Source organism: Rhea pennata, chromosome Z (assembly GCF_028389875.1).
Source record: "Rhea pennata isolate bPtePen1 chromosome Z, bPtePen1.pri, whole genome shotgun sequence".
NCBI classification, from domain to species: Eukaryota; Metazoa; Chordata; class Aves; order Rheiformes; family Rheidae; genus Rhea; species Rhea pennata.
In genome coordinates this window covers 28,703,615-28,715,100 of record NC_084702.1, presented here as the reverse complement: position 1 = coordinate 28,715,100, position 11,486 = coordinate 28,703,615, and the positions used below count along the sequence as shown (strand labels likewise).

Below are 11,486 nucleotides of genomic sequence, written 5' to 3'. Positions count from 1 at the left end.
TGTTTAGATAGGTGGCATTTGTTGCATTGAGTTCAAGGTTGTGATAGGGAAGACAGAGCAGCAGGGGAGACACAATTCTGTAAAACTTCTCACAGTTATTTTTACAATTACTCTTGGGCTCTTCAAAGTAACTAATCTGACTTACTGTATTATAAAGGCCTTGCTTTAAAAAGTGAGATCTCAGGTGAGTCATTCAGAAGGCAGGTCCTTCTAAGACTAAAACTCATAATTTCTAAAAAGGTCATGGTCAAATGAAAGACCCAAAGATGAGATAGGGAAAAGGAGTGATTTTTAAAAGATGATTTTAATGGTGATTTTAACTGTCCAAGATAGTAAAAGATGGAATATAGCCTACATGAACATCCTTTTGATAAAACATTCAGTTTACCTGTGCAGGTACTTAAGTTGCACACCAACCAAGAAACACTGTATTTGAAGTCAAATTTCTTGAAATTTAAGAAAAGATTAAGTTTGACCTAAATTCTGCAATGAACCTTGAGCTAGGTTTACTTCTTAAGGTATAATCAATGTTTAATTCAGTAACTGTCGTTAACTTGCTTTCTCATAAGAAGTGATAAAGCACTGAGACATCTTTTGCATATGAATAACTATTTTTTTGTCAGAAAGCATTGTAATGTTAAAGGTTGTAGTAAGTGGAACAAAGCCTCTAGTAGGGAAAACTCTTATTGCTTCTGTAGTAATAAAAGATCACACTGGTTGGTTTAAAGGCGTATTAGAATCTTTCTGTTTGCTTGCGCTCTCTCTCTCTGAGCAAGCCCTGCCCCTTCTGCTTTCCCTCTTTAAAATCCTCTCTTCTGGAAGTCTGATCTACCATTTATTTCAGAAATGATCTTAGAGTTAATTCTGAGCAGTTAGGTAATTTGTATTTGAAGCCTGCTGCTTGCGTTTTGCACCAGAAGAAAGGCATGTGTTCTTGTCTGTTTATTTCCTCATTTCTTTCTTTTGTCCCCCACATTGGACTACATGATCTCATATATAAAATTGTCTCTCCTGGGTCCTTAGGTCATCACAGTACTGCTGAAGTAACCAACAGTAACTTGCAAAAAAAGAAATGCCTCCCGCACTCCCCATATACCCTAGAAGTCAAAAGTTCAAAGTGATGAAGGCTTAAATTCTGTGTATTCACATCAAACCCTGCTAAATACCATTGGGAATTTGTCAGCGAGATGGCTAGTTTTGTAAATTGTTTGGTCTGGCTGATTTTCTTCTTGATGGGAGGTGTGCATAATAAAATAACCCCATTAGTTTAGAGCTGAAACGGCAGGCAGTTGGGTTGGTTCCTTTGCTTGTATGAGTTGACTACCCAAGTTTAATCTTTGAATTGCTACCATAATTGACAATTCCCATTTCATTTTTAATTTCCTCAGAATAGCATTGTGAAATGTTTGCTCCTTTGTAAATGTTTTTTGTAGTAGGTACAGCATTTTAAACAACATGCTACAAACTGCTCAGCACACATTCCTGAGTGGTATGGTGCTTATATCTTCTGCAGATACTAACTCGTGGTCACAGCAAGGTAGGAAAGGCAATTTCTAACTCCAGATGTGTTTTACCTATCTGGCTTAACTATATTTGAAAATACAGACAGAAAACTTGCATTAGAAGAACTAAATAAAAATAATCTGAATTGCAACAAGATATTCCTAATACAATGAAAGTTCATTTAAAGGAAAAAAAAAAAAGTAAACCAAATGTTGCAGGAATATGCTTTTGGATGATTAGCATCTTTTTGTTGTTGTTATTGTTGTTCCTGATAAACAAGCAGGAACAGTGATGCTGAAAGACAATAGTCTTTCAGATTAGTGGGTAAGAGACTGTTAAATGAATTGTGTTGACAACGATCTTTTATGTGCGGTCTCTAGTGCCTCTGAAATTGTAGAGCTGCTGGGATCCACTGATGGCCCTGGGAAATGCAAGTTCACCTACTCTTTCAAGCAGTTTGGGTGTTCCTGCAGCCTTGCAGGGTTGCAGCCTCCAAGCAGGCTTTTTCCTGTAGCAGAAAAAAACGCCAACCATCCCTGCAAGCCACCGTGGCATTGCAAGCATTGTAAGGTTAGGAGTGTAATACTGTGTGAAAAAACTTAAGAAATAGTGAACTGGGATAGCTATGTCCTGCTAATTACATGAGCCTAGTTTGATGTTGGCAAAAATAAATCAGCCATCAGGATCAATGGGAAGTTACATCCAAAGAGTCTTGCAAACCTCCTTTTCTAAACGAAAAGAGCATTTCTTAAGTGTTGAGCACAATTTTCTGTTAATGCTAGGGAATTTGTGATCATGATAGAAATACACAGACCTGAAACTAAGGGCTTTACTATGCAGGCAAAAAGTCTAGCTTTTGAGACCCTCCTACTTAAAAACACCCAATTTCTTTGTCATGAGGGACTGAAGTTTCAATCTTCTGCTTGATGCTTTGTTCTGCAACAGAATACAGCTGCTTTCCCATCACTGTTATGTCCTGAATTCTTTAGCTTCGTTGTATCCGAAAAAAGTGAGTGCAACTGCATTTAACAGTGTGCATTATCAGAAATGCTGTTTTCTTGTACAATGGCATAATGGGAAAATATGAAAACTTCATTAAAAATGATGGTTCCACAAGAGGGTGCCATTTCTTTTTTTTTCAGTGACTAAACTTATTTTAATAGCTCTGATTAGTGACTTTGAATAGCTACAGTCTCTGAATGTTGAGGGTGAACTAGTCAGAAGTCAGTCATTTCGGTTTCATTTTTCGTTTTTAGTTTACTTTCTGTGAACTTTGCCTCAGAGTCTTCCACTTGCACCCTGGCTGCCCCTCAGAACAATCATGAGTGTGCAGAAATCAACTCAGGATGAATTGAGAAGGTTTTTTTTGTTGTTGTTTTTTGTTTGTTTGGTTTGGTTTGTTTTTTTTTCCCAGTGCTGCCATAATCTATGACTGTACACTATAAAACTGCTAACTGCCTGGTATTTTCCCTCCAGGTCAAGCAAACAGGAAAAGACCACTTCTGTGCCAGTGTGTTTACAATCCCCAATCTGTATCCAACATGTTTGATTTCAGTCAAATTATGTTCATATACAATACTGGGCTAAGCCCAGTGGTTAATGTCTAGTAAACCACAAAACCCCTACTACTATTACAAAATGAGAAACCAGATGAGCATCTTTCAACTAGTTACCTAGATAAAAACTACTCTAAATATGTTTCAGATCATAAATTCTGTTTGCAAAGGAATTAAGTAATCCTCTGAATCACAAATTTGTGATTGAGAATGCTAAAAATAATAACCTATGTGCAACTGCACATAGGGATGATTATATTCAGTCTAACTTGAGAAATCTTTGCAACAAAAATTAATGCAACCTTATGAAAGCTTTGAAAATAAGAGGCATCCCTTCTGTAACAGGGAAAAAAGAGCTTTAAATAATTGGCAATAAAACAGAGATTTTAAGCCTTAAATTCTGTAACTATATTCAGAATTTCCTGCTCAGAGAAATAAGTTAAACAAGTATATTAGAAATTAGACATAATATTATTTAAATATATTAGGACTGGGCATAATATAGTTTTAGTTGGAAGAGCAGAGTGTGCCACAAGAGGGAAGTGAAAGAGAAGGTCCATTACTGAAAGAATTAAGGCTTTTAGAAGAAGGGAATATCCATTAATCCTGTGCTCAACCAGTTTACCTTCCTGGCTGACTCACTTCTGGTGGCTTTCATTAATGGTGCACTTTGCATATGAGAAATGCTAATTCAAAGCCAATATGATGCCCCTTTCATTTTATTTCCAAAGCTTTCCAGAGAATTGTATTTTGTATATTACCTCTCCATCACTACCTTTTTTCTCCCTGTTTTTCTAGCTGCAGTTCAGATAACATAAGCTCACAGAATCTGGGCCCCCTGCTGGGGTTGCCAATGACACAAACATGGAAGTCACAACTTGTTGAAGATCTGATAGAACTTCATCATTCCAGTTACTGCATTTTATACTTGTACAAAAATAAATACAGCTTTTCACAAAGCTGTTAATTATTTCATTACTCAATAGCAGATTTGCCCTTCCCCTTCATGTTTGACAAAGTAAAAATTAAAAACAAAAATTTCAATCATGGTGTGACTCTTGATGGGATTTTCAAAAGCAGGCTGTGCTTAGGTAGCTCCACTTTCACCCATACTAATGAGAATTTTAACTTCATATGGAGAAGAAGTTAAACAACATGGATGGGTTTTGGAAGTTCCATGTTATATACCCTTTACAGAGCCATGATAAAAATATCAACAGTAATAAACCAGCTTGTGATACAGCAATCCATTTCAATATCGGGAAGAGTAAGTTATTCTAGTTAACTTACTTAATAATTAAAATGCTGTTTCACAACTCAAACATACTTGAGAGAGTCTCTGTATTTATTATTTAGAAATAACTCTGAAAAAGCCTCACTCTGAAAAGATAGCATTTTCAATTTCCAGCACTATTTCAGGAAGAGATTTTTCTACACTGATAGTAATAAAGTTTTCTGGTGCTCTAGGAGGCTCCAGAGTATCAAACTGAGACTTAAGTAATTCAGGTGGCATAAAATGTCCTCTCCTCTTCTCTAGGCGACGAGCAATGAGGTCTATAGGCCCATCCAAATGAACAAAGAGGATCTTCAGCACTGTGTTTTCTCCTGGTTTCTCTGGCTGGTTGCTTTCAAGTGCTGATGCTCCACTAACTAATATACATCTGTATATTTTCTTCAGTGCAGAACAGGCCAGAACTGCATCTTGTCTAGCTGATTCTTCTCTACCAAGAAGAAAAAAAAACACATCCACATTCAGTATATTAAAATAGCAGCTATTCCACATTGTCTCTATAGCAGAGAAACCCTGGTTCCTTGCAGAGAACAGCCTTAGACGTACTGACATTTTTCTGTTACTTTGACTGGATTTTAAAATCAAACCGATAATGAATGTAATGCTATGGTTTGAAAGTAAGATTAAGCTAGTCAGTCTCCTGCCCTCTATCTTAGGAGTGCTTCTGTATTAATGCCATTCTTTCGATCAGATTCTGATACAGTGTGAGGAAGTGACATGAAAGCATTAAGCTGTGGGGGAGGTCTGTTGCACCAAAAAATGCAGATCGAGAATTAGTTTTGTCTTTGCAAATCAGAGTGACTGAAATGTCTGCATAGGAAAATACATTCTTTAACCAAATTAAAATTAGGTATATTTAACAATCATGCACATTCCTCAAACAAAGAAATGAGAACTTGTAATACACAGTGTTATTACCTAGGTAAGCCCATGCCAGCCTTAGCTACTTATAAGTAATTATATGTTGGCATCAGGCACTGTTGAAGTATACTTGATATTGCAAAGTTTCCGGAGCTGCCTTGGGCAGGTGTGTCACACAAAGCAATGGATCATGTTGCAACATAACAAGCCAGATAAATTGCTCAGTAAATTAATTCACACTCCAACAAGGTACAATCACCTGATACACATGTGCAAATTACAGCCCATGTAAAGCCACAGTAAAGAGAAATATGGGGAGCAGAAGATACAGGGGAAACTGGGCTTAGATGAGAAGTTTAGGCAGAATAACCTTTGGGATTACTTTTGTAAGCAAAATAGTACAGTGGGAGGTAAGTCGGTAACACCACAGAGTGGATGACTTGTTTCTCCTTTTATCTATTCTTAAGTTGTGCTCAGGATCCAAGAAATAATGCTGCATTCTTGGAGCAAGCTAAAAGGAAAGGGCACTTATTTACTGTGATTCTCCTCCCCTTTCTGTTTACAGTAAACGTACAAACTGGTGAAATGAAGCATCACAGAAATGTGGTTGTGACTACAGAACAGTAATGGGATGAGTCATAGCTCTAACTAGCTGTGTTGGGTGTCCCGTTCCATGGTATATGGCGGATATTTTGCCAGTCTGAACCTTCTCCCTTCTGTAAGTTTCAGATTCTAGATGCTTCTGAATGGGAATCAAATTCCCCTAAGGGTTGAGGCCTACTTGTCCATCAGCCTCCTGCCATTTTTAGAAGGCTCAGATGAAACCCACAAAATTTGTTCTATCTCCTACCCACTTGAAACACCAAGAGAAGACTTGATATTGGAGATAATGGAAAAATATGTAGCCAAGGATGCAGAATATAAATTCAGCATTTTGAGCATGCTCGAGCTCTTTGGCACTTACAGGCTTCTTATTCCTCTTTACAAAGGAGGCTTGCTAGGTGTTAAGTATAATATTCCAAATTAAAGCAGGGTAAAAAATAAAATATTTGAGCTTAAAGCAGCATGTTTTACTTTTCTCACTTTCAAGTTTCATTAAACTTCCTTTGAATTATCTTTGCTTGTTTCTGAACATTTGAGGTAGGACTATTTAGGAAGTATGTGTTAATTAATAAACTTCAAGGTTGAATGATAAATTAGCTGATTTAAATCTAAAAACTATTTTAAATCTTAAAACTAGGAATATTTTATAAAAAATGTTATCCTAAATTTATTACCAATAAATTCTACAGTTATGCCCTCTGGAAGCTAATGTCACATTTAATATTTCAAAGATCCAGTTCAAAAATGAGTTCTTACTACAAACAGTAGAACAGAACTATCATTGCCAACAGCTTTCTCAACATTATTATTCAGGAATTAGCTCACCCTTATTATAATAGCTCAGATCACCGAAAAAAAAAATGACTTTACTAGCTGCAGAGTATTCTTATATCACTACATACATTTCTGCTTTGGAATGCAATAGGGAAAATATTTGGTTTTGTTTAGCTAGAACTCATTAAAGATAGAGGTTCTCTTACCTCCTTAACACATCATGCAGTGCACAAAGCCATGGAATCCTGTCCTAAAATCAAAACAAGTTAGCTCAATATTTATGAAATTGATTTAAAATAATCATCTCTAACATTAAAAGAATCTGACTAAAGATGAAAATTAGCATTATAATGCAGAGCAAGTTCAGTTTAATATCTCTGCTACCACTGCATTAAGGCTAACAAGATGTGCTAGCGTGGAACAGTACTTTTTGTATTATATATATATGTATCTAAAATTATCTGATGGAAGTAACATGTATTTATGCATAGTATGTGTCTTGTAAATCTCTGAAGAACAGTCAAATTATCTCTTGCCTCTACTGGCCAATGTTAAGTCTCTTCTAAGATAGCTGCTTACACAGGTTGAATTGTTATTTCTTTTTCCTTGCACCTTGGGATACTCAGGTAATGCTTTAGATCAAACGCAGTACTCAAAGGTGTCAACACAGATCCAAATGTACTTATCTGCAATAAATTAATGGTATCTTTTTTAGGTCAGTAGCAATCATAGATAGACTCCTAGCAACATTTTGCAACACCTTTGCTCAGTAGAGTTTGGAAATACAATGCAAGTGATTAATGAATTTGCAATATAATCTGATTTTAATCTATAAACTCTTACTATCTTTTTTCACACCTATGAGCATTAAACCATTGCTCCCATTTCATCTTCCATACTGCTGGATGAATGTAATAAATGACAATGTGAACAAATAAATGCAACATACTTTTGCTATTGTCAAATAGCAACCTCCCACTGCCATTCAAGGTGGACCTCATAATTTTATATTGCTGATGTGTCAGAAGAGCTACTTCCCCCCTGCTTGGCATCATATGTCAATGAAGAATGGTTTTGTCATTCAATTGTGCAATGCTGCTTTAAAAGGGATGCTGCATTATATGAACTCCCAGCCACTAAAGAAAGACAAAAACTTTTAACAAGAATCTAGAATACTTTTTCCAATCCATAGCTAGTGTTTTGAAGAGCACCCTACTTTGGCCTTGTGTTTCTAGGGATTTCCCAGAAAAAGTTCAAAGATGTCTCATTGTAATTTTTGTAATTTACTTAAGTCTTTAATTTTGTAAGTATTATTTATAAACATAAGCTTGACCAATACAGTCTGTCTGGACTGAACAGCAGGCTAAAGGAAAGGAACCTCATTTTAAGTCGGAGGAGTGGCTGATACACGACAGGGCTGTGCTGCCATTCAGAGAGACCTGGACAGGCTGGAGAGTTGAGTGGAGAGGAACCTCCTGAGATTCGACAAGGGCAAGTGCAGAGTCCTGCACCTCGGGAGGAATAACCCTATGCACCAGTACAGGCTGGGGACTGACCTTCCGGAAAGCAGCTCTGCAGAGAAGGACCTGGGAGTGCTGGAGGATGACAAGTTGATCATCAGCCAGCAATGTGCCCTTACGGCCAAGAAGGCCAATGGTCTCCTGGGTGCATTAGGAAGTCTGAAGCCAGTAGGTCGAGGGAGGTGATCCTGCCCCTCTACTCAGCCTCATCTCAAGTCCTGTGTCCAGTTCTGAGCTCCCCAGTACTAGAAAGACATGGAGCTACTGGAGAGAGTCCAGCTACGAAGGGCTATGAAGATGATTAGAGGGCTGTAGCACCCGCCCTACGAGGAACGGCTGCGAGAGCTGGGCCTCTTCAGCCTGGGGAAGAGAAGACTGAGACACACTTATCAATGTGTACAAGTACCTGAAGGGAGGGTGTCAAGGGGACGGGGACAAATTCTTTTCAGTTGTCCTGTGTGACAGGACAAGAGGCAATGGGCAGAAATCGAACCACAGGAAGTTCCGCCTGAACATGAAGGGGAATTTCTTCCCTGGGAGAGTGACAGAGCACTGGACCAGGTTGCCTGCAGAGGCTGTGGAGTCTCCTTCTCTGGAGATACTCAAAGCCTGCCTGGATGAGATCTTGTTTAACATGCTCTAGGTGACCCTTCTTGAGCAGGGGGGTTGGACTAGATGATCTCCTGAGGTCCCTTCCAACCTTATCCATTCTGTGATTCTGTGTATAAAATGGAAGATAATGGAGTAATTACTGTAGCAACTGAAAGTAGTGAGATGTACTTTCAGGAGAGAGAAGTCTATCTGTTTTAGTGTATTTAACTCAAAGTAGCTACAGTTCTGCATATTGACTAAGAGATAAAGATTTTTGACAGATGTTCATTCAGAATTCAACTATTTCTGAACTACCAAGTATAATTTAATAGCTTCTACTCTTTCTATATATAATTGCTATGTAAAAACTCTCCCTCTCTTCCCAGCTGCAGCTCTACATATTCAACATGTGTTTACAGTCAGTCTATCTTATAAAGCATAACATACTATAACACGGTTTTTCAGAGCTTATAGGACTGTGTGATGGCTATTCTGTCAGGATTTATACAAAGTTACCTCATCATTTAGTGGTACTCCTTCTGCCATCTTCTTTTTATTTTCTGGAGGATGGTAATCATCTGCATCATAGAACTTCCATCCCAACTAAGGGGAAAAAAGAAAGAATTAGGGATCATTCCCCTAAACCACATTAGCTACTAAGAACCTAAGAGTTTATCAAGACACCTAAAGAATTACAGGCCTCTTGCACCACAGCATGAATCACCATTTATGTAATGATGTTTACTATAAATGAAAGTAAGCTTAACAAGAAGCAGCAACAGCCAATGGATAATGGTTGTTGTTTAAGTCAATTTAGGCTACATTGCATTGGTGACAGCCCCCCATTTCCAGTTTAGTGAGGAGACAGACTGACCTGATAAATTGTTCTGCCTTTTATAAATACCAGCTATTTATGAACTACAGTAGCAGCAAGGGAAAAAAAAACATAAGAAAAGGTGGTAATAAGCACCCAGCACCTGGAATAAAACACAGTCATACCTTTGCTGCCAAACGCGACCCAACCGTGGTCCTGGAAGAGAGCACAATTCTGCTGGATGAGCGCCGCTCTGCAGTCTCTTTTCCCCGGGAGACAAGCTGCCCTCCTGCCTTCCCGGACCCCCGGCCCCGCTGCGCTATGTTACCATCACGTTATTACCCCTTTGGGCCGCTCCTGCCCGGCCCGCCCGCCCGCGGTACCTACTTCCCCGAGCCGCTCACGCCCATCACCACCACCAGCACCATGGCGCGTCCCGCGGCAGCTCCCACGCCGCTTCCGGCACCTGCGGCTCCAGCCCGGCCTTTCCCTTCCCCTTCCCGGCGCGGCGCCGCCTCCGTGCCCGCCCCGGCACCTCCCCTCGGCGGCCGCCGGGCGGGAAGGCGCCGCGGCCGCGGGCCGAGGTGCGCGTCGGGCGAGGCAAAGCCGCGGCCCCGGCGGCCATGTCGGGGGCCCCGCCCCGAGCCCCGGCGCCGGGGAGCGGCGGGGCGGGCGGCTCCTGTGCGCCGCCCGCGGGCGGCTCCGGGCCCGGGGCCGCGGGGGGCCGGGCGGCGGGGGCTGGGCCCGGGCCGCGGGTCCCCGCTGGGCAGGGGGCACCCGCCGCCGAGGCGCCTCGGCGGGCAGGGCTGCCCCTAAGATGGCGGGTGCTGCGGCGGCGGCGAGGAGGCGCGGGGGGCCCGGCTGGCGGTGGGCAGAGGAGACCCGTTTTCCTGCGAAATCCTGCTTCTGAGGGGATGAGCCCATAGCCCCGACGTCCGTTACGTTGATCCTGAGGCTGTGAGGGCGCGGGACGGGCCGTCCCGAGCCAGGGCCACGTTGCGTCGGTGCCCGGCGGGGCGTTTCGCTCGTGAAGCCTCTTCGGCTCCGCGGGCACCGTGGCTCCGGGGTGCCGGCAGCGTCGCTCCCTCCAGGCGTTCGCGCCTCTTCGTGCTCTCCTCTCCCATCGGCCTCTTGCTACGCCTGTGCCTGCCTCCCCCGCGCTCCTGTCTTTCCCAGGTGCAAGAATCTTAACTTCAGTTGCCTCTTAGATTGAAATTACCTGATAGTCTTGTTCACCCCCCCTTTTTTTTCCCAGTCTTTTCTGTCAGGTTTGGTGTTCGCAGTTTTCTGGTAATTTCTAATGTTATGTTTACTACTTGCGGCCTAATAACATGCATGAATTAATAAGCCTGCATATTTATATAACTGTTCTGGTTCACCAACATTATGATTCCTTAAAAATCAAACAGAGAGGTACTGTGGAACAGCTCTGGTTAATTATTTCTGAATAAAAAAGACAACATTTATTGAGACTGCAAAAGCTATTCTATCTTGTGACTTAAGCAGAGCATACAGCCCGTTATGTATGCCTTGCTTTGGTGCGGAGAAAAGGCTGTGGTTCTCTGCACACATTTAGTTTGAAATTAAGCAAGAGAGCTCTTGCTGTATGTCTATGTCTTTAAATTTTTTTTTTTTTTTTTTTTTTTTTTTTTTTTTTTTGAGCACAGTATCTGGAGGAAGACAGAATTCTCCTATCTAACTGGTTTTCAGCTTCCTTTCTTAGACTTCACTTCTGTGGGATCATACCATGCCCTAGTCAGAGAAACTGCTCTCCACAGCTAATGATGCAAAGAGTGCTGCAGCACTGTAGCAGCAAGTAATAAAATAATTTTGTGCATGTAAAAAGAATTGGGTGACACCCCCTTCACAGAAGAGGGTGCAATTTAAATAGAGAATATGGACACCAATAAGGTTTGAGGGTTTAGTCTTTTTTACAGTCTTTTTTGCAAGTGTTGTGCTAGGTCTTTGAGGGA

The 11,486-nt window shown here is 40.9% G+C and overlaps 1 protein-coding gene across 2 annotated transcripts; it reads right to left on the bottom strand.

Moving 5' to 3' along the window:
• Positions 1-3,965: 3,965 nt before the first annotated feature.
• Positions 3,966-10,026, bottom strand: IDNK (IDNK gluconokinase). Of its 2 annotated transcripts, XM_062599882.1 has the most exons (5): positions 9,901-10,026; positions 9,699-9,729; positions 9,216-9,302; positions 6,795-6,838; positions 3,966-4,780 (listed from the first exon to the last, which is right to left on the bottom strand). In XM_062599882.1, the coding sequence occupies exons 1-5, from the start codon at positions 9,939-9,941 to the stop codon at positions 4,435-4,437; spliced, it is 549 nt and encodes a 182-aa protein (XP_062455866.1). In that variant the 5' UTR covers positions 9,942-10,026; the 3' UTR covers positions 3,966-4,434. The 2 variants fall into 2 exon arrangements, with proteins under 2 accessions (XP_062455866.1, XP_062455867.1); XM_062599883.1 differs by lacking the exon at positions 9,699-9,729 and having other exon boundaries at positions 9,901-9,957.
• Positions 10,027-11,486: the final 1,460 nt, after the last annotated feature.

Excerpts from the sequence above, each read along its gene's own strand:
- IDNK (XM_062599882.1), bottom strand. The coding sequence starts at position 9,941 with ATGGTGCTGGTGGTGGTGATGGGCGTGAGCGGCTCGGGGAA. Across the intron at positions 9,730-9,900 it reads GGCGTGAGCGGCTCGGGGAA|GACCACGGTTGGGTCGCGTT; the intron begins GTAGGTACCGCG and ends GCTCTCTTCCAG. Across the intron at positions 4,781-6,794 it reads CTGCATGATGTGTTAAGGAG|AGAAGAATCAGCTAGACAAG; the intron begins GTAAGAGAACCT and ends TCTTCTTGGTAG.